The sequence below is a fragment of the Pteronotus mesoamericanus genome, unplaced genomic scaffold (genome assembly GCF_021234165.1).
Source record: "Pteronotus mesoamericanus isolate MK-2021 breed Mesoamerican mustached bat unplaced genomic scaffold, CSHL_Meso_final contig_163, whole genome shotgun sequence".
Classification (NCBI taxonomy): domain Eukaryota; kingdom Metazoa; phylum Chordata; class Mammalia; order Chiroptera; family Mormoopidae; genus Pteronotus; species Pteronotus mesoamericanus.
In genome coordinates this window covers 15,949,436-15,970,082 of record NW_026555064.1, presented here as the reverse complement: position 1 = coordinate 15,970,082, position 20,647 = coordinate 15,949,436, and the positions used below count along the sequence as shown (strand labels likewise).

The 20,647-nt window shown below is 36.1% G+C and overlaps 1 protein-coding gene across 1 annotated transcript; it reads left to right on the top strand.

Moving 5' to 3' along the window:
• Positions 1-1,508: 1,508 nt before the first annotated feature.
• SLC25A31 (solute carrier family 25 member 31) lies at positions 1,509-18,686 on the top strand. Its single transcript, XM_054561914.1, has 6 exons — positions 1,509-1,752; positions 8,501-8,628; positions 9,403-9,520; positions 11,815-11,969; positions 13,667-13,792; positions 18,486-18,686. The coding sequence occupies exons 1-6, from the start codon at positions 1,509-1,511 to the stop codon at positions 18,684-18,686; spliced, it is 972 nt and encodes a 323-aa protein (XP_054417889.1).
• The last annotated feature ends 1,961 nt before the right edge of the window (positions 18,687-20,647 follow it).

The window sequence follows — 20,647 nt, the reverse complement described above, 5'->3', positions numbered from 1 at the left end:
TAAACCGAATTTATTTATAAAAAATTGTATATTTATTTTTACATGTTTAAACTTCAGTTTCCTTCAAACTACTCTCCATTTGATACAATACACCTATCCAGACTTTTTTCCACTGCTCAAAACAGTGTATGAACACATCCATTTTGATGCCTTTTAGTGCTTCTGCCGTTTTTGGTTTCACCTCTTCCACGTCAGCAAAATATTTCCCTTGGAGGACTTTTTTCATCTGGGAAAATGAAAAAAGCCACTTGGGATGAGATCAGGTGAATAAGGGAGGGTGGGGCACAGGGCAGGGGGTGGGGGGGTCATGTCGTTTTTGGTCAAAAACTGCCGAAAGCCGTGTGTTGCAGGCAGGGACGCTTATAAATCACCTTATGGAAATAGGCAAACACCTTGAAAGAGTCTTAAAAAAAAAATTCACTGAAGCCAAATGCAGCCTCTCACACCACCACCAGCTGGTGCACTGGTACAGAGGGGTTCCTAGAACAGTCACCAGGCCAGGGGAGCCTGTCCTGTAAGAGGCCTGCCCTCCAGAGGACAACTGCTTTTTGGGAGGGGCCCCCCTCATATGCAAATCTAGCTGTCTTTTTCTTCAGCTACCAAAGAGAGTTCCAAAAAATATCAAACAAGGCTATTCTCGCTCCATTTTTTTGTTTTGATAAATTATTTTAAATGTGTATTTTTATCTTAAATAGTTTTAAATTATGTTTCAGTTTCCGAAATGGGACATACCAATTTATGTAACACAAAAATGGAAGCTGCTTTGTGCTCTTCGTTTTTAAGAGTGAAACGGGGGTCCTAAAATCAAAGAGTTTGCGAACCACTGTTCTAGAATGGGCCACCGGTAACCTGCACATCACAATTCCCCTGGTCCAAGCATTAAAATTAAACGCTACTCCCCATCTCTTTTGAAGGTGCAATGTGGACTGAGAAGCACCACTCTGGATAGAATCACCAATTTCAATAAAACGAGAGAAAGGAGCACGTTGAATTATGCTTTCTGGGTGTAATCAGCAAAGCCAATAATGATGTGACTAAAGGGCCCCTACAAAACAAAAGAAGCAGAAATAAAAGCAATTTTTAAGAGAAAGCCTTAGAGTAACCCTGGGAATAAAACTACGGCCCATTAATCCCCACTTGGTACACAAACGATCCTTGCACTGAAACAGCTCTCCCGGCCCCACTTCTGCCTCTTTCCAACGGGTTCTTCACCCCGCTCGCAGCAAGCAAACGCCAGAGCACCCAGCTTCACCCCGACACCGCATCGAGTAGTGGCGTGTAGGGGAGTCACGTGCCGGAAGTCACGTGGCCATCAGCAGGTTGGGGGAGGCGGTTGGAAACGCGTGCGCAGCTTCGTGGCCCTCACGTGGTGCACCGCCCATCTCCCGGCGTCCTCAGCACCGCTTTCCCGCCAGGACGCCGCTGAAGCGCTGTTGTGCTTCCCTTTGTCGTCTGTCCGGGCTGGTTTTAACCTGCTGCTGTTGGTTTTTCACGCCCCACGCGCCACCATGCAGCAGGATCCTCCGAAGAAGAAGTCAGAAAAGAAGGCGGAAAAGCGGCTCTTTGACGCTGTGTCCTTCGGGAAGGACCTGCTGGCCGGCGGGATCGCGGCGGCTGTGTCGAAGACCGCGGTGGCGCCCATTGAGCGTGTGAAGTTGCTGCTGCAAGTGCAGGCGTCGTCCAAGCAGATCAGCCCCGAGGCGCAGTACAGAGGCATGGTGGACTGCCTGGTGCGGATTCCCCGCGAGCAGGGTGCGTTCGGGCGGCCGCCGTGCCGCCCTCTCCTCGGGGGGTGTCGGGCGGGGACGACCGCGGGAGCCTTGGCCGTGTCTCCGAGTGGGTGATGCGTTTGTTCGTTCACCTTCGAGAATTCCGTTACCGTCACCAGCCCAGGGCCCAGAGGGCCTGCACGTGACCAGTCCAGGTGCGGGGGAGACCGGCGCCTTGGGTCTGCATCCCTGCTTTACGGCAGGATTTACATCTCGGTGACCCTGGGCCTGAATCAGACGGCCGTGGTTGACGCCCAGGATGAGAGGAGATGCTATTAGGCTCGTTGCCGTGTGTTGACAAGTGCTTGAGTTGCTTAAATACTTGGTGAAATAATAGATTTGAGAAGTAGTCCGAAGACGGGACCTTTGGAGCCTCCAAGTACCTTGGTCCGTATTTAGGGAAAAAAGGTTCTGTTTATCCTTGAGTACTAACTGATCAGTAAGAGCAGGGCTGAGCCTGAAGAGCCACTCACGTTTGCGCAAAGTTGAGGGGGGAGCAAAATAATAAAGACAAAGAGTATTTTAATGCAATGTTTTTAAAATCCAAGATTGAACAAAATAAAATTTTAAAGAAAGACAGGATCAGTGTTACCGTTTTTGATTTTTTTTTCTCAGACCCTGCTTTTATTTAAAGTTTTAATTTTTTTCTTGTTTTTGTTGTAGAGGTTATTTTTCCTTTAATATTGAAAGATATCAAGGGGTAAATAACGGAAGTGCTTTGTTAACCATTGAGTGCTGTCCTGTTGCAGAACGGCTCCTAAGTTAGCTCAGTGGACACCAGGATAGATTTATCAGAAGTTTTCTATAGTCCACCCATATAATAGGATTCAGTTGAAAACTTTATACAAACTTTGGAAAGGAAACAGGCCTATTCGAGTCCGTATTCTGAACAGGAACGGAAGCGGCTTCACCTCCAGCGCAGTCCTTTCCCCCACTCCTAACTCTAGGGCGGGCCACTCGCCCGTAAAAAAGGTGTCGTCTCCTTAGGGATGTGGTTGCAACTCCTCTTGGTCTACTGAGCGCAGTATTTAGGGTGCGAGGTAGACTCTTAAGGCCTCATCTAAACCGTGAACTTAAAATGCCATCCAAGGGCTGAGCCCGGATATTCCATAGCGAGTGGTTCACACCTCCACACCCCGTGCACGTCATCGAGCGAGCTGCCCATTAACCCTGAGGCTCTCGCAGGAGAAGTAGGAACGTTCTCTCTCCTTGGTTTATATGCTAAGACCTCTTCAGAGAGGTGGGGTTGCCTTATTATTAGCTACTCTGCTTAAACTATGTAGTGGGGTAAAAGCTAAATATTCTGGTCAGACTATGTTGACCAGTGTTATTTTATATTTTACATGTTCTTTTTAATAGTTAAATCTAAACATTCAACATGGCTCTTATTGAGATCATTCTGAATTGTTATTGGTGTTCCTGCTTTCTGTACCTTCAAAGATGAGGTGATAACAGCAGAATTTTAAGATGTTTTCTATTCTTACATACGTGGTCTTCTTATGAATGCACTGTGACTATGGTATATATTCTATGCTAAGAGGTTAGTAATTCGCAACAGGGATAATATTGCCATCTAGGGGCTTTTATTGAAAATTATGGGGAATTTTTTGTTTAGCACAAGATAGAGGAGTATAATCTTTAATTGTAATGATGTGAAAGGCAAAAGCCGTGGAGGCCAAACATCTTGCTGCTTATACATATGGCCAGTCCTACAGAACGAAGACTTAACCTGCAACCCAAAAGACTCAAATGTCCCACTGGACCTTCAGGTGGCAGTAAAACCTGTGCATGATTATCTAAGCCTTGAGCCTAACTCTGATTTACTTATAAACTGAAACTGTCTGGGCATAGTTCTAGTAAACATTTATTCCACTAATGCAGCTACCATGTAAGTAGAGGGAAGATTGTATTTTGTTTTGTTCAGAATTTTACTGAGAGTTGTTCTTCGTTGTGAAAACTCATGTCAGCAACTCTGCTTGTGATATTGGATCACCACTTATATCATCTGCGTTTGTAACTGTTGAATTCATAATCATTGTACACTTATATAAATATATTTAAGCCCTTTTTCCAAATTCAATATGTACCTTAAATATACTGATTAATGTAAGTAGAAGGAAGCATCTATTTCATTATAAGTAAAAGCAAGCATCTATTATGTCTATAGTGTGATCATCCCTCACCAATTTATTAGTTAAAATGCATACTTTATTATAAATTCCTTCATTTTCTCCTTTATATAGCAATGAGGGCATCATATTGGTGTTTTGTTTTGAATTGGTGAAGAGGTCATTGTCTTTGAATTCCTATTTCAAAATAGTAAAGTATTTACAATGGATACTTACATAGAGAGGAATTGAGCCTAGTAGGGTTTAGAATCACCATGTTAGATCATTTTGGCATTTAGTAGGCAATCACATTCTGAGGTTGGTACTTTTTGGAATTTACTTTTTGTCTCTTGTTTATTACATTTGCTCTAGTTTTGCTAACTTCCTTTCTTTAGGCAACATGGAATGAGGCTGAAACATGAACTCACAACTAGATATTCTCTATTTTCTAACCTTTTCTAAGCTTTCCTTCCAGCCCAAGGATAAATCTCTTTATTCTTGTTCTGAAAATAGCTTTAAACATCTCTTTGGCTGTCTTTGATATTTTTTATAAGCTTTCCTCCAGTTATGAAAGCTTCTGGATTTATCCTAATTCTGTTCTTAAAGATTTACTCTGTGCTTTAGTTAGTTTTTTGATCTTCCAACTTGTATGTACACTTTTATTTAATACTGCTTAAATATTTTTTACTCACATAATGCATGTTTATTATAGAAAATTAGAAAATATAATAGAGAAGTAAAAAAGTAAAAACAAATCACTGCTAAAATCACCACAGTTAACATTTTGGTCTCTGTGCTGACTTCATTGAACAAAATATACATGTGTAAATATATTCTTAATTAAGACAATTGTTACTTAATATATTGTAAAATAGCTTTTCAAACATATGAACTATGCAGCCTCATATTTGCAACCAGAAATCCTCTCATTTAGGAGTTCCTAGTCACTATTTTTAATCTGAACTTCTCCAAACTTATTTTTGAAGGCTACAGCAGTGAAGTTTTTATAAAAATCTTGAAGATTATGTTTTGGGGGATGCAAATAAAATATTAGGTATTCACTTTCTTTAAATAAAATGTGAAAATAAACTTTACTGATATTTAGTATTTGAATTCTCACTGGCACTTTTGCTTGGGCTGAGTGTTCGTTACATGTCACAGGACACTAAAGCATTCTGAAAAAGGAGTAGGAGTTAGTTACACAGTGCAGAGGGGATGACAGGCACTAATCCTCAAGTATTACATAATAAACATTACAATTTATGTTTGCTCAATTAGATGAGTTTATGGAGACAAGAAGACTATTTGAATAAAAGACCCAGAAGTTTGTCCCCAGTGCTATCCCAGCAGGTCTGCTGTGCACTAGGTACCAAATAAAAGTTTTTTAAATGAAGAATCTTTTTCTCATTCTTAATTTCTATTTTAGGTGTATCTTAAAAATGTACAAAATGAGAGTAGCAAAGGTATGTAACTTTTTAAAATATACATATACATATTTATGAGTCATACTAACTGCATACTCATATTTTTATTGATAGGCATTCTGTCCAAACATACTGGGGCCCACTGGTCTGGAATATATCCCAAATGTGCCTAAGATTCCCATTCTTGGCTGTAAGTTGACCAGTAAGTGGCCCGGTAACTTTTTGCCATTTTCCCATCAGTTCTATTTTAATTTTTTTCTCAGAATTAGGTTCAGAGTGTATTTTTTCATGCTTTCCAGTTTTGAAGAGGTTTTTTTTAGCAGTTAAGTCAATAATTTAGCTATTTTGCTATTATCAAAGATACCACAATTGCTATGTTTTTCTCTACCAATTTTGTGATTTTATATTAAGAAACTGTCCTTTTATTCTGTATGATTAAAGAATCAAAATATTCCTACATTTACATCACTGTCACTTTTTCCCTGTTTTAAGTTCTGGCCAAATAAATAAATAAAAAGACTACTGTTTTTATTGAGAATGGATTTTTATAGAGAGGCAGTAGAGATTTAATAGCTCTAGGTCTGCAGTCAGACCTGGAATCAAGCCCCAGACTTTCCCTTACCTTTTGACTTTGAACTGTTGTGTGTGTGTGTGTGTGTGTGTGTGTGTGTGTGTGTGTGTGTGTTTCTTTTCTTATTAATTTATTGACTTGAGAAAGAGAGAGATGGGGAAACATCGATTTTTTTGTTTCATTACATGTATTCATTGGTTGCTTCTTGTATGTGCCCTGACCAGAGATGAAACCCACAGCCTTGGTGTATCTGGACAGTGCTGTAAGCAACTGAGCTGGCAGGCCAGGACATGAACTGGGGTTTTTTGTTTTTCTGTTTCAATCCTCAGCTCAGGATATATTTATTGATTAGAGAGAGAAGGAGAAAGAAACACATTGATGTGAGAGAGAAACACCAATTTGGTTGCCTCCCATACGTGCCTTGACTGCAACCTAGGTATATACCCTAACTGGGGATCGAACCTGCAACCTTTTTTGGTGAATGGGACAGTGGTCCAATCAACTGAGCTGCCAGGGCTGAATTGTTTTTAATTTAACCTCTCTTAGCTTCAATTTCCTTATTTGTATGCTGCATACCTGATGATATGGTAATTGTGAGGGTTAAACAAGATAATATCTATAAAATATTCAACCACATGTCTATAGCATAGTGCTCAATACATTGTAACTCTTTAATCATCATGTATGCATTGCTAAATTTGCATACATGTATTTCTGATGTTCATTGTGTATTTGGGATAAATTTGTGTAGGAGAGGAAAAATTTTTCTTCTACCTTTCGTGGTTCTTTGGGTGTTCTAATAATCAAATCAAAAGAATACAGATTAACAGAAGAAAAACAAATTTAACTGCTTACGTACAGGGCCCTAAAAGAATCTGAGAACCACAGGTAGACAGTTGAGGCTTATATGCCCTCCTGAACAAAGGAGAAGCAGGTAGAGGTCTGGGTCTTCCAGTGGGAGGAAGATGGGGAAAACCAATGTTTTGCAAATGTTTATTGTGCTGTGCTGAGACAGTGGGGCACAGAAGGAACGGAGAACAAACAGATGCTGCCCAGCTCCCCGCAGCTTATCACACCTGACCCGTACACTTTGTCATTGTCTCTGGTGATAGTTCTCTTCCTGGACCAAACTCTAAATTATCTCTGGTAGTTAAGGAGAAGGTAAAGAGAGAGAGAGAGAGAGAGAGAGAGAGAGAGAGAGAGAGAGAGAGAAAACATACTGAGTTTTCTGTTTCTTAAAAACAATCATCCCAGAATAATCTTCACTTTAGAGATTTTGGGGTGTCCAATTTTGCTCCCCTACCCTTTCATTAAACAGAGAGTAGACTTTTGTGATCTGTCTGAGGGAACTCATTTCTTCATGTTTAAAATGAAGAGATTAATAGTACGTACTCCATGGGTGATTATCATGATTAAATGAATAAAAACCAGTTCCTCCAAAGTAGAGCTTTGGAATCAGAAGACTTGATTCTAAGTACTGGTTTGGCTGTTTGATAACCATGTCCTTCAATAGTTTTTAAACTTCTTAAAGTTTCAGTTTGTATATAAAATGGGTTCTATAGGGGAACCTACATCATAAGCATAATGTGATGACTAAATGAAATATAGATGAAAAGCCTTAGCCAGTGTGTGGCATGTATCAAATGCTTTGTCAGTGGTGGCTGTTACCATTACATGTTAAACACATTAGTAAGGACTGAATCAGCTGTGAGTACTCAGGAGATTATTTCTTGGCTGTTAAATACACTTTTTAATTATCTTTGTGCAACTGCTTTGTATTCAGTGTAGGATTCACCAAGATTCTGGATTCTCCCCCCACTAAATGTACTTATTTAACAAATATCTTTCCCTCTGTGTACTTAACTGTGTGTGTAACTTTCAGTTTCTGAGTACCACTCCAGCCAGCTGAATTTATTTTCATTTGAATCTTCATCTTTAGAAGGCTGCCTGTTCAGAGTAGCAAGATCAAACACTTTGACAATTTGCAATCTGGTGGAAACAATTACAGCTGCTGGAGACCAAGCCAGTTCCATTCTAGGGCAACTGTAGATTATAAAGGCAGCTCGGAATTATAAGGGTAACCCATATTAGGATTGGTCAGTTTACTGAGATTCGAAGTGGTAAGGCTACTGACCTCTCAAGTTTCCTCCACCCTCTCCATCAAGCCTCTGAAGGCTGCCTTGAATGGTAAACTACTACCTTTTCTGTCTAGGTTCCAGAACATAAAGATAAGAATGCTTTAGACTTTTCTCTCCCTTTCTCCTCCTTATAAGTATGTATACAAACCAATTTTGTTCTAGCAACCTTACCATTATAGGCATTGTATATCATGATTTGGAAATGATGCTAAGGGTTCTCTGACAAATACTCCTGAACTGTTTTTCCGCTAGTAAAGAGCCCTATATTCAACTGATAATGGTTTCCATAGGTTCTTAGGTTTCAGGAAATTTAAAAAATTGGAATGAGGCTCCTGCAGTTAACTGCCTTTTTTCTTCTGTGGAGACACACAAAACTTTATTTTTTCTCATGAGGAAGTGATTTAGTTTTAGCTTAAATAGCTAAGTTTATTACAACTATGGGAATTAATAATACAGTATAAGTTCATATTTAGTATGTTTTCTTTTGTAGGTTTCTTCAGTTACTGGCGTGGCAATTTGGCAAATGTTATTCGGTATTTTCCAACCCAGGCTCTAAATTTTGCCTTTAAGGACAAATACAAACAACTTTTCATGTCTGGAGTTAATAAAGAAAAACAGGCAAGTATTTTTTAATATCTCTAAAATTTTTAAGGAATAGTTGGATTTATCTTACCTGTGATATTGGGAGGATGTGCTCAAGTTGCAGAAAAAATAATAATTAAAACATAATAACTGTTAATCTATAATGTGTGTTCAGTTATATAAACTATATATGAAAATACAATTATATTAACTTTACAAGTTTCTCTAAACCTTGTAACATATTTTAATAATTAGGAGATCTTTTGTCTCAAGACAGTACTTCTCTGAATAAATATTAACTGTTGTTATAAATTATATTTTATAATCATTTTACTGCACTAGGAAAATTCAGCATTTTATCTACTTTTTTAAGAGAAAAAAAACCAGAGTCAAGAGATACGTATTCTTACCTTTGAGGTAATTTTTTCCCTGAGAAGTCAGTTGCTTCTTCTTTATGACTAAGGACGTATTTAGCTGAGATTCAAGTGCATAGTGTATACAATCTAAAGAGATGATTACCTCATGTGGCCACTTCTCTCTAATTTGGGCTACTTTTGCTGGAGGCCATTAAAGTATTTTGGACTTCCAGCATGTCACCATCTAGAGTGCACCTCCTAGACTGCCTGGTGAGAAACAAAGGCTGCGTGGGCACCAGGGGAAGTACTCTGGCTATATCGTGATCTGTGATGTTACAGATGTTTACTTTAGAAAAGCTGTTTGTAAATCTGGCCTTTTAACCTCAAGAAAAATAAGGATTTTACACAATCAGATTCTGTAGATTAATAACCACTTTTTAATTTAATTTAATAGTTCTGGAGGTGGTTTTTGGCAAACCTGGTTTCTGGCGGAGCGGCTGGAGCAACATCCTTATGTGTAGTATATCCGCTAGATTTTGCCCGAACCCGATTAGGTGCTGATATTGGAAAAGGTATGGGAGTTTTAGAAAGACTGGTAACTCTTCCTTCTTTGTGTTTTGAACAATATGTTATTTATTATTGTTTTGCTGTAACAAAGTGTTAGTTACAGTCTAAAAATTTTATTCTCAACCAAATGGTAGGGCCATGGGGCCTACAGATTACTACTTTTTTCTTTTCCCTTAAAAGTCAGATGGGGAAAGGCCAACACTGTAGTGACAGAAGAGCAAAGGCAAAGGCTGCTAACTTCCGTTTTATTCCTAGAGAGCCACCTCCTAGGTCCCTCATTGATTCCTGCCTCAACTATGGCTCCTGTCTAGGTTAGGTGTACAACTCTCATCCTAGAGGTTCCTCCCTTCTCCTCTGTCCTTAATTTATTTATCATGCCTTTGTATGTTTTTGTTATACACTTGTTTTGGTAGATTATGTTCTTTGGTGGTTCTCTGAGCTTTATGTGAAGAATAGAAAAGGAGATAAACTGAGATCTTGCTTGTCTAAAAATGTCTCTGTCTTACCCTCTGATTCTTGGCCATATGAAAAATTTGGGTTTAAAGTCAACTTTTTCCACAATTTTAAAATAGTACTCTAGATTCTAGTCCCTAATATTGCTCTTAAGAAGTTGCTCCCTTACTGCTGATAACTTTTGTACATGCCTTTTTTTCTTTTTAATCACCTTATATCCCTGGTGATCTGACATTTCACAAGATACATCTTTGTGTAAGTATTTTTTCAGTGATACTGGAAGTATTAACTGGCCCCATTCAGTCTGGAGCCTTGTATTAGCTTGGAGGATGGCAGAGGAGTTAAGTCACTTGGCTACTCAAGGTGGAGTGGTGGATTTTGAGCATTCAGACACTACTTTGCTTTCACTGCAAAAATAGTACTTCCTCTAATTTCTAAGTTTTTTTGAGGTTAGAGTCCAGTGGCTCACTTCTCAGCAATATCTCTCTCTACAAGAAAAGGATTTTCAGCCCTGGCCAACGTGGCCCAGTTGGTTGGAGCATCATCCCATAACAAAGGGGCTGGGGGTTCGATTCACAGTTGGGGCACATGCCTGGATTGTGGACAATGTCTCCAGTTGGGGGCATGTGAGAGGCAACTGATTGATACATCTCTCTCACACATCCATGTTTCCCTCTCTTCTCCCTCCATTCCCCTCTGTCTAAAAATAAATAATAAAATCTTTAAAAAAATACAAGTATCACCTTTCTCTGCTTAGTGAGGTTCCACTTCACCTTCTTTCCATCTTGCTAAAATATGTGGATTTTATTCTCTGTCATGTACTCTTCTTTACCTATATGGCTTTAAACCTGTTTTATTTCTTTACTTTCATTTAATAGGATGTCTTGAGAGAGCAGAGATTCATTTAATAAGTATTTCTTCAGTGCACCTGTGAACCAGGCCACATCTCAGATATAAGATGTATGTGTGTCTCACACATATACACACACCCCATATAAAACATGGAGCTCAAGGCTAGTGTACCTTATAGTCTAGTGGGAGACACAGGTAATAAAACTATGAATGAATGACTAAAATATGCTGTCACTTTGCAATAAGTGCCATGAAGAAAGGAGAAGAGAATGACATCAATTTTAGATAAGTGGTCAGGGAAAATACCTTAGAAGGGTTAGCAGTTTGAGCAAAAATGAAAGTAGGAGTTCCATCTTATGTTTAGCTGGCAGACCAAATTTTCTTGTTATTGCTAAGGAAGTGAAAATAATTCATGTATCTTGCTTTAAGTTCAGTAGGTTCATTTTCTCTCAAAACTGGGAGAATTTAGATTATACTGAAAGATTATATTCTGCATATAAAATTTTTCAAATATTGTCAAAGAGTTTAAGTCAAGGGACAATAAACACAAAACCAACAAACACTTGAAAAATATGACAGCCCATCTAAAATGTTAATCCATAAGTTACTAGTTTTCAGCTTTTTCTTTTTGCTTTATTTGTCTTTTTGCTTTTCAAGGGAAACAAGTCATAGAGTTTTTCATTCCTAATGAAACCTAGAATTTCTACATTCTTGTAACTGTGTTTTCTAGTCACTTCTAGTACTTTTATTAAATGTTTTAAGCCAATCATAGTGCTTGAATTAGATTTTTTTATAAGAGATTAATACTTAATTATTTTAAGATAGTACTTGAAATCTTAATTATTTTTTACTGAATGGGAGGATTTTAATGTGTTCTTTGTTTTGTTAGATTTCTAAGTGGCAATTCCAAATATATTAAATCTTTGAAATGTTTAAATAAAGTATTTATCTGATATATAATCCTGCTAATAAATTTCAAATGGCTTTATTTTAGGTCCCGAAGAGCGACAATTCAAGGGATTAGGTGACTGTATTATGAAAATAGCAAAATCAGATGGAATTGTTGGGTTATACCAAGGGTTTGGTGTTTCAGTACAGGGCATCATTGTGTACCGAGCCTCTTATTTTGGAGCTTATGACACAGTTAAGGTAATTTGGGGCTTTAACTAGTATATATTAAACAAATGGTTTGTTTCTTTTTATTGTTCTAATTACTAACATGTTCAGCAGATATATTTACTTTTAATTATATAATCAAAATAAATGATGGAGTAAGAGACGTGGAATTCTGTTTAATCACAACCTTGCCATAACCTAATTAAGTTACAACTCTACTGTGGATCTGACTTTAGATATAAAGCATAAACTGGGACATTAAGTTTTTGTGCTGTTTGCACTGACTCACTATTTTACATCATACTGCAAATACGAAACATATTTAGCCTTATAATCAAATCTTTTACATAGAGAAAGCCTCTTGACAAAATTTTCTGATTTTACATTCACTTTATTATCACTATTTTTATGTTCAAATAGTAAATTTACTCATTACTTTTTGGAAAGTAGGCAAGGCAAATTAATTTTCACCTCTAGGATGAAATTAGTCAAATGTAATAAATGGTACTATAGCTCAATTGTCTATTGGATACTGTTAGATTCTTTATTCAGATTGTTTTAGCATTTTGCCTTTTCATTTCAGATTTTAATAGCATTTTCAAAAGGTAGGAAAGAAATATTGTAATAATGGCTACCATTTTTTGAGCTATTAGTTAGTTCTAGGAATTTTGTTAAGTTCTTTACATCCTCACAGTGTTCCAGAATAACTTTTTTTTCAAAGATTTTATTTCTTTATTTCTTTATTTATTTTCAGAGAGAGGAGAAGGGAGGGAGAAAGAGAGGGAGAGAATATCGATGTGCAAGAGAGACATCTAATGGCTGCCTCTCATATATCCCAAACTGGGAACCTGGCCTGCAACCCCGGCATGTGCCCTGACTGAAAATTGAACCAGAGACCCTTTGGTTCTCAGGCCAGTCCTCAATCCACTGATCCACACGAGCCAGGGCTAGGATAGCTTTTAATATTAGCATTTTTAAAGATAACTAACCCAGAAGTGGTTAAGTAATTTATTTAAGTGGCAAGCAAAATTCCCATGCTCTTAATCACTATATCATCATGCTTCCAAAATGAAACAGTGAAATTAGTATCAGTATTATTTACTAAATAGGATTGAAAGTTGATGGAAATTTTATAATAGTTTCATAAATTATCTTGACCTTCCATCAAATGTAATTGAATGTCATTTTTATTGTGATCTGGATATATAACTTAAGAGTTTATAGTATATTTTTACTTAATGTATGTTTACTTAATCACTGAAAAATTTATAAGTACTCTCCCTCTTTTCTCTATTACCACATGTAGTAGTTGTGAAATTTAGGAATGTTTCTTGACTAAGTTAGAGCTTTAAATCTGTCAAATATCATCTGTTGACGATAATAGCAGACATTATTTCATCTTTTTCAAATCTGTGAAGAGCCATGGAAGAACTTTTTTAGTCACTGGCTGCTATCTTCCCTGGTTTTCAGTGCCATTAATGACAGATCAAATAAATAGAAAATATGCTTTCCTTTTTCATATATTATAAAAATATAGTCATGTATGACATTCTCCTTTCTTACTGATCTCCTAATATTTTAGTTTTTCCACATTAAATCCAACTGTTTTTAATTGCATTAATAAGTATATTGAGCCTGCTTTCATATGTTCCTTAGAATTATTATTTGACTTAAGGATTTAAGAGACTTTTGAAATTTAGATGGTTACTTTATACATTATTCTTTTATAGGGCTTATTACCCAAACCAAAGGAAACCCCATTTCTTGTCTCCTTTTTCATTGCTCAAGTTGTGACTACATGCTCTGGAATACTTTCTTATCCTTTTGACACAGTTAGAAGGCGTATGATGATGCAGGTATTTTATATTATTATTTGAAAGTTTAACTGAGTTTTCCACTATCTCTGATATTCAGTTATAATTTATTCAAATTTTAGAGAAATTTTGGCTGAACGGCATAGGTCATTTTTTATTGTTTAAGCTACTAGAGTTGTTCCCACTTTTTCTCCCTTTTCTCACCCAGTGCCCCCCTCCCCCCTCCCTCAGCCAATCCCCATATCATTGTCCCTGTTCGTGGGTTATGCATAAATGTTCTTTGGTTAGTCCTGTCACCATTTTCATCCAGCTTCCCCCTCCTCCGGCAGCTGTCAATCTGTTCCATGTGTCTCTGTTTCTGTTTCTATTTTGTTCATTAGTTTACTGTGTTCATTAGATTTCAAATATAAGTGAGATCATGTGGTATTTGTCTTTCACTGACTGGCTTATTTCACTGAGCATAATGTTCTCCAGGTCCATCCGTGCTATCACAAAAGGTAAGAGTTCCTTTTTTTTTTTTACTATGTATTCCATATGTTCATAGCAGTGCTATTTACAATAGCCAAGACCTGGAAATAATCTAAGTGCCCATCGGTAGATGAGTGGATAAAAAAAGCTGTGGTGCATTTATTTTTATTTATTTTTATAGAGAGTGTAAGGGAAGGAGAAAGAGAGGGAGAGAAACATTGATATACGACAGAAACATCAATCTGTTGCCCCTTGCACGAGCCCCAACCAGGGACCAGGCCCACACCCAGGCATGTGCACTCATTGGGAATTGAACCAGTCGAACTGACAACTTTTCACTTTGTGGGATGACACTGGACCAACTGAGCCACACTGGTCGGGGCACTGTGGTACATTCACACAATGGAATACTTTAAAATAAATGCATGTTGTGTTGCTTTGTATTCTTTCCTATTGCTGAGCACTCTTCATCCAGCAAAGCTTTTTCTTCTTCTGCTATCAGAACAGAAATGCTTTCCAGTTCTGTAGCATAATTGTTCAAAGGGTGGAAAGGGATTGTAGGACTGGATAAGTATGTCTATCTGTAACTGAATATTAGACCAAGTAGAATAAGCCCAGTCACAAGCCACTGACATATGTAATACCATTTGTTGTAGTATATTTTAATAAAAGTAAATAATTTTAACTTCAAAGATGAAAATTTGTTTATAATAGTCTATGTTCAAAGTATAAATCTTCAAACCAGAATTTCGATACATTCATTATACATTGCTGTTACTTGTTACATTCATTCATTCAGCAAATATTTGACTGCTTAATCTATGCTACACTATGGTGACACAAATAAAATAAGGCAGAATCTGCACCCAAAGTCACAGCATAGTGTTGAAGGCATATAGTTACTGGTTTAAATAGAAATGTGCATAGGTTCCAGGAATGCAATAGAGGAAGAGTGTCCAAATGCCTAAAGCAGTCAGATGTGGCCTCTTGGAGAGATGAGGCTCAGTAAATAGGCTTTTTCTCCAGTGAGTGAGCTTTCTAAGAAGAGTGAAAAAAACATAGTACATAAAGAAATACTTGAGAAGTGTGGATCAGTATACCCAGATGATAGGTTTCATGAGAGCAAGTGAAAATAATGAGGCCATAAAGCTAGCAAAGTACTGTATTGCTTAATGTGACAGATACTGTCCTAAGCATTTTACAGTTTAACCCATTTAATTCTCAAAACAATGCTATGAGGTGTAGTTACTATCATTATCCTCATTTTATGTCTATGAAATGGTCCTAGAAGAACCCACTAGGCCACCTGAAAGGGCAAAACATACATAACCTATTAAAGCACTCTTGGACCATCCTTAAAGTTACTCTATTTAAATCTTTGTTTCCTCTTTATCTATATCTAGTTCTAGTTTAATACATTGAAAACTTTTTAGAATGTAAAATTAATTTGCATATAGACTTTGGATTAGTAAATGACACTGTACCAATGTTGTTTTCTGGTTTTGATAACTGTGCTTTGAGTATGTAAGAAAATATTCTTAGAAAATGTACACTGAAGTGTTCAAAGATAAGAGTCATAATATCTACAGTTTTTTGTCAAAATTATATTTTAGTGTATTTAGTGTATTGCTAGGGCTGCCATAATAATGTACAACAGACTGGGTAGCTTAAACAACAGAAATTTATTTTCTTACAATCTCAGAGGATCAACATTCAAGTCAAGGTGTCCAGCAGGGTTAGCAGGGTTGGTCTCTTCTGAGGACATGTCTCCTTGACTTGTAGATGGCCCTCGTCTCCCTATGTCTTCCTATGGTCCTTTCTGTTTCTCTTGTTTTAGGATGGCCATGTTGGATGATGACTGATCGCAGTGAATTCATTTGACCTTAATTACCTTTATAAAGACCCTACCTCTAAATATAGTCACATTCTGACGTATACTGGGGATGCAGACTTCAATAAGTGAATTTCGTGGGGACACAATTCAATACTGCTCAATATTTTGCATTTTTATTTTATGTCCCACAACTTCTTAAATGCTATTGCCAACACTAATCTATGCATACACTCTTTCAAGATTTCTTTTTAAACACAGGTCTAGAATCTGCAAGAAGAAATACCAGGTTTGACCCCCTCCCCCCGTTTTTTAATCAATACTTAAATCCTTTATTTCCTTTTCTCGCATGTATGTGCTAGCTGAGACCTCTGATACAGTGTTATGTTAAAGAAGTAGTAACTTGCAACCTTCTAATTTTACAGAAGTGCCTTCAGTGTTACATAATTTAATGTTAGATCAGGGTTTTTTGTAGCTACTTGTTGTCCAGCTGTGGCTCTTCCTTTCTGCTTTGGGTTATAACAGATAGTAATGATGCATGGCAGTCATGGTTTTTTTTTTTTTTATATCTATTGAGATGATCATATTGTTTTTCTCTTTTCGTTTGTTAATGTATTATATTACATTAATCTATTTTCCAGAGCTAAGCCAACCTTACATGCCAAGAATATATCCAGTTGTGTCATGATACGTTGTATTTTGTGTCCCTTACTGGGTTGGATTGCCTAATTTTCATTTAGGATTTTGGCATTCATGTTTCAGTGACATTGGCTTGGAATTTTCTCTTCTTGTATTGTCCTTCCATTATTTGGTATCAAGGCTCTGTAAGCTTCATAAAATATATTATTGAGGAGTCTTCTCAATTTTCTCTTCTCTAGAATAATTTGTATAAAATTAGAATTAAATGTTCATTGGATAGCCCTGACCAATATGACTCAGTTGGTTGGGCATCGTTCCCCAAAACTAAAAGTTGGTGGTTCAGTCCCTGTCAGGGCACATGCCTGGGTTGCAACTGATTGATGTTTCTCTCTCACATCAATGTTTCTCTCACTCTCTTTTTTCCCTGTTACCCTCTCTCTAAAAATAAGTTAAATTTAAAAAAATGTTTATTGGATGTTTTGTAGACCTTACATATAAAGCCATCTGGGTAGGTAGTTTTCCTTATGAGAACATTTTCAACAACTGATTGAATCTCTTTAATGCATTTATTTTTCTAATTTTTTCTATTCTGTTGGTAAATTATGCTTTTTAAGGAATTTATGTATTACTTCTGAATTTCCAAAATAATTGCCATGAATTTTTTGTAATATCATCTTGCTCTTAATCTCTGGATCATCTGCAATGATGTTAACCTTTGCCATCTCTAATAATTTTGATAATTTCTGATAATTTGGGAGCCCTTTCATTTTCTATTTGCTTTATCTTTTTTAAAAAAATATTTATTTATTTTTCAAATACATTTGTCTGTGCCTACCCCCCACCACTTTCCCTAGCCTCCTCCCTCCTTCCCTCCCTCAGCTCTTCCCCTTTGGTTTGGTCCATGAGTCCTTGCTATATGTTCCTTGACTTGCCCCTTCCCTTCCTTTTCCCCGCCCACCCCTCCCTCCTTCCCTCTTGCCTCTGTTGGTTTCTTTTCTCTGTCAGTGTTGCTGGTCTTATTTTCCTTGCATCTTTGTATTGTTGGCTAGGTTCCACTTGTAGGTGAGATCATATGATATTTGTCTTTCTCCCCCTGGCTTCTTTCGCTTAGCATGATGCTCTGTTGTTCCATTCATGCTGTCGCGAAGTGTAGTAGTACTTTTTTTACGTCTGCTGCATAGTATTCCACTGTGTAAATGTACCATGATTTTTTGATACAGTCATCTACTGATAGGCATTTAGGTTGTTTCCAACACTTGGCTGTTGTAAATTTTCTTTATTTTTTCTGGTTATTTTTTATTTATACTTCCTTTAGAATTATTCTTTGTCTAAAAATGTTTAGGTTGCTCATTAATTGTCAATCTTTCTAGTATTTCAAGGTTATTAATTTCCTTATAAATTATCACTCAGCATCTTAAAAATTTAGTCAAGGAGTTTTATGGTTATTATTAGGTTTTAAATATTTAAATGTTTTTCTTAATATCCAAACAGTATTTTTCTAGGTATCTTTTTTACGGTTGATTTAGCACTTAATTGCATTGTGGTGAGAGGATGAAGCATGGCGTATGATGCCATCTTTTGAAATTTGTTAAGCCTAGTATCTGGTCAGTTTTCAAGTGTGTTTGCAAAATATGAACGTTCTGCAACCACTAGATGTACAATGTTCAGTATATGGTCATTGATCCAACATATATACTCAACAGTGTTATTTTTATCTGTCTTTAGTGTCGAATAAAATCTGTCTTAATATATAAAGCTATTAAGATAATGGGAAACTATTTGTCTTTCTTTATATAGAGTGGTGAGGCTGAACGGCAATATAAAGGAACTTTAGACTGCTTTGTGAAGATATACCAGCATGAAGGAATCAATGCATTTTTTCGTGGTGCCTTCTCCAACATCCTTCGTGGTACAGGGGGTGCTTTAGTGTTGGTGTTATATGATAAAATTCAAGAATTTTTTAATATTGGTATTGGAGGTAGTTCATCAGGAGATTAAATTGCGAAATGCATATATTTAAGTTGTTACACATACAAATTACATAGCTGCCATTTGTAAATTTTGATAGTTTGTTATCACTGACAGTATTTTTAAATGGTAATTCTGCAATAAAGTATATGCTTTTTCAAAAATTTAAATACTAAAAATCATAAATGTGGGTTTCTTTCCGACTTAGACTCAAACTCACTTTAATGAGATATTTTACTTATTAGTATATTTTATTTTTATTAGTTTAAAATCCTTATGTTTGTGATGAAAAATTAAAATGTATAATGTTAAAATATAAAAAATGAAAGTTCTCTTAAAATGTTATTCTTTTAACATAAGTGTCTTCTCATCTTTTAAAATCATATGATGTAACAAATATTTCTTAAAAGCTGATTGAAAGATGTCATCATTATATCTGTGAGCATAAGTAAGCTTTCTTTAACATCCCTAACACAGCTTAGTTTATTACTAAGTACAGTGTTTCTGGTATTATATAGCTTTTAACAAACACAGATTCTAGATGTCATAAAAAACTGATAATGACTTCAATGACACTATAAACCTGTAGTTGGAAATTAAAAGCTATAAAATGGCATATCTGCTGACTTTTATTTTTAAAAGAAATTCTTGCTAATGTGAATATATCTCAGAACAAAAAAGTCCCCTTGAAAATTAGTTTGTGTATCTTGTATTGATAATAAAGGAAGTTTAAAACTTAAATCTAAGCTTTTATTTCTTGATTCTAACTTTATTAATAAGCATAGAGGAACCAAATGTTTCTCAGAATTGGTAATTAGCTTAGAGACAGAAAACAGAGTTCCACGATCTGGTATAGGAGCCTGTCTTGTTTTTTTCAGAAATATTTTAGAAAATAGTACATTTAAAATCCCCAGGACTTTAAAATCTTAAAGTTCTGGTGGGTAAATAAATGTTAAGCTAGTGGGGATAAACTACATAAAGATTTTGTGGGGTTGTGAGTGGACAAAAATGGGGTGAGTAAACTTCCTGGTGCATAGGGGCAAAGTATGTTTCAAAGAAAATAATCAAAACTAGACTTTAATATACAGGGTAGAACAATCAAATATTAGGAATATTCACCCATATAAAGACTGATTAAGAAAATATGAAAGCTTTACATTTGTACAGAGACATGCATAGAGGAAAGAAATCTTTGAAATACTGAATGGCACAAATGGAGAACAAACAGAAATTTAACTATGAAATCGCTAGCACAAAAGCCTATTCTGTGAAACCTGAAAAATACATAGTTATGACCAAAAAAAAAAAGTAAAATGTTACTTAGTATCCTGGACTAATCTAAAATGTATATTATGATTTTTGGTGAGCAAAATAATAATGGAGATTACATAAGGAAATAATTTTTAAATGTTAACTCAAATGTTTAAAAAATGCTAAAGTATATTTAAATGTGTACATTTTTTGGTGTGTTAAATGACTAATGCTGTGTCTTCTTGGATAGGACTTTTAATTTCCTATCCTAAGACTAAATCCCAAATAATGCCAAAAAATTCATTCTCAGAGCTTCATTCTTTTAGTTTATCTTAATTCATTAAAATACATCCTCTATAAAAAGATAACCTTTTAAATTTATAGTCATTTATACTACTGAAACTACCTTTACTTTGCTGAATTTCACATCTTTTTTTCACCAGGTTTTGCTAGAGAGAGTAAAAACAAAAAGCAAACAAAAATGACATACTCAGAGGCCAGAAGCTCATAAAGAATTTTTTTCATGAATTTTTACTACTTTATGTTTCTACTCTGGATCCATTCTTTATAGTAATAGAACTTTGGTATACTTGAACTCTAACTTGTGAAATAATTCCTTTGTCCATATACAGACATTATGCTCTGAATATTTCCTTTGTCTGTATACAAATGTGCTTGAAGTAAAACTTCTGACACGTAGTTCCTTTGTTCGTATACAAACATTGTGTAGGTAAGAAATG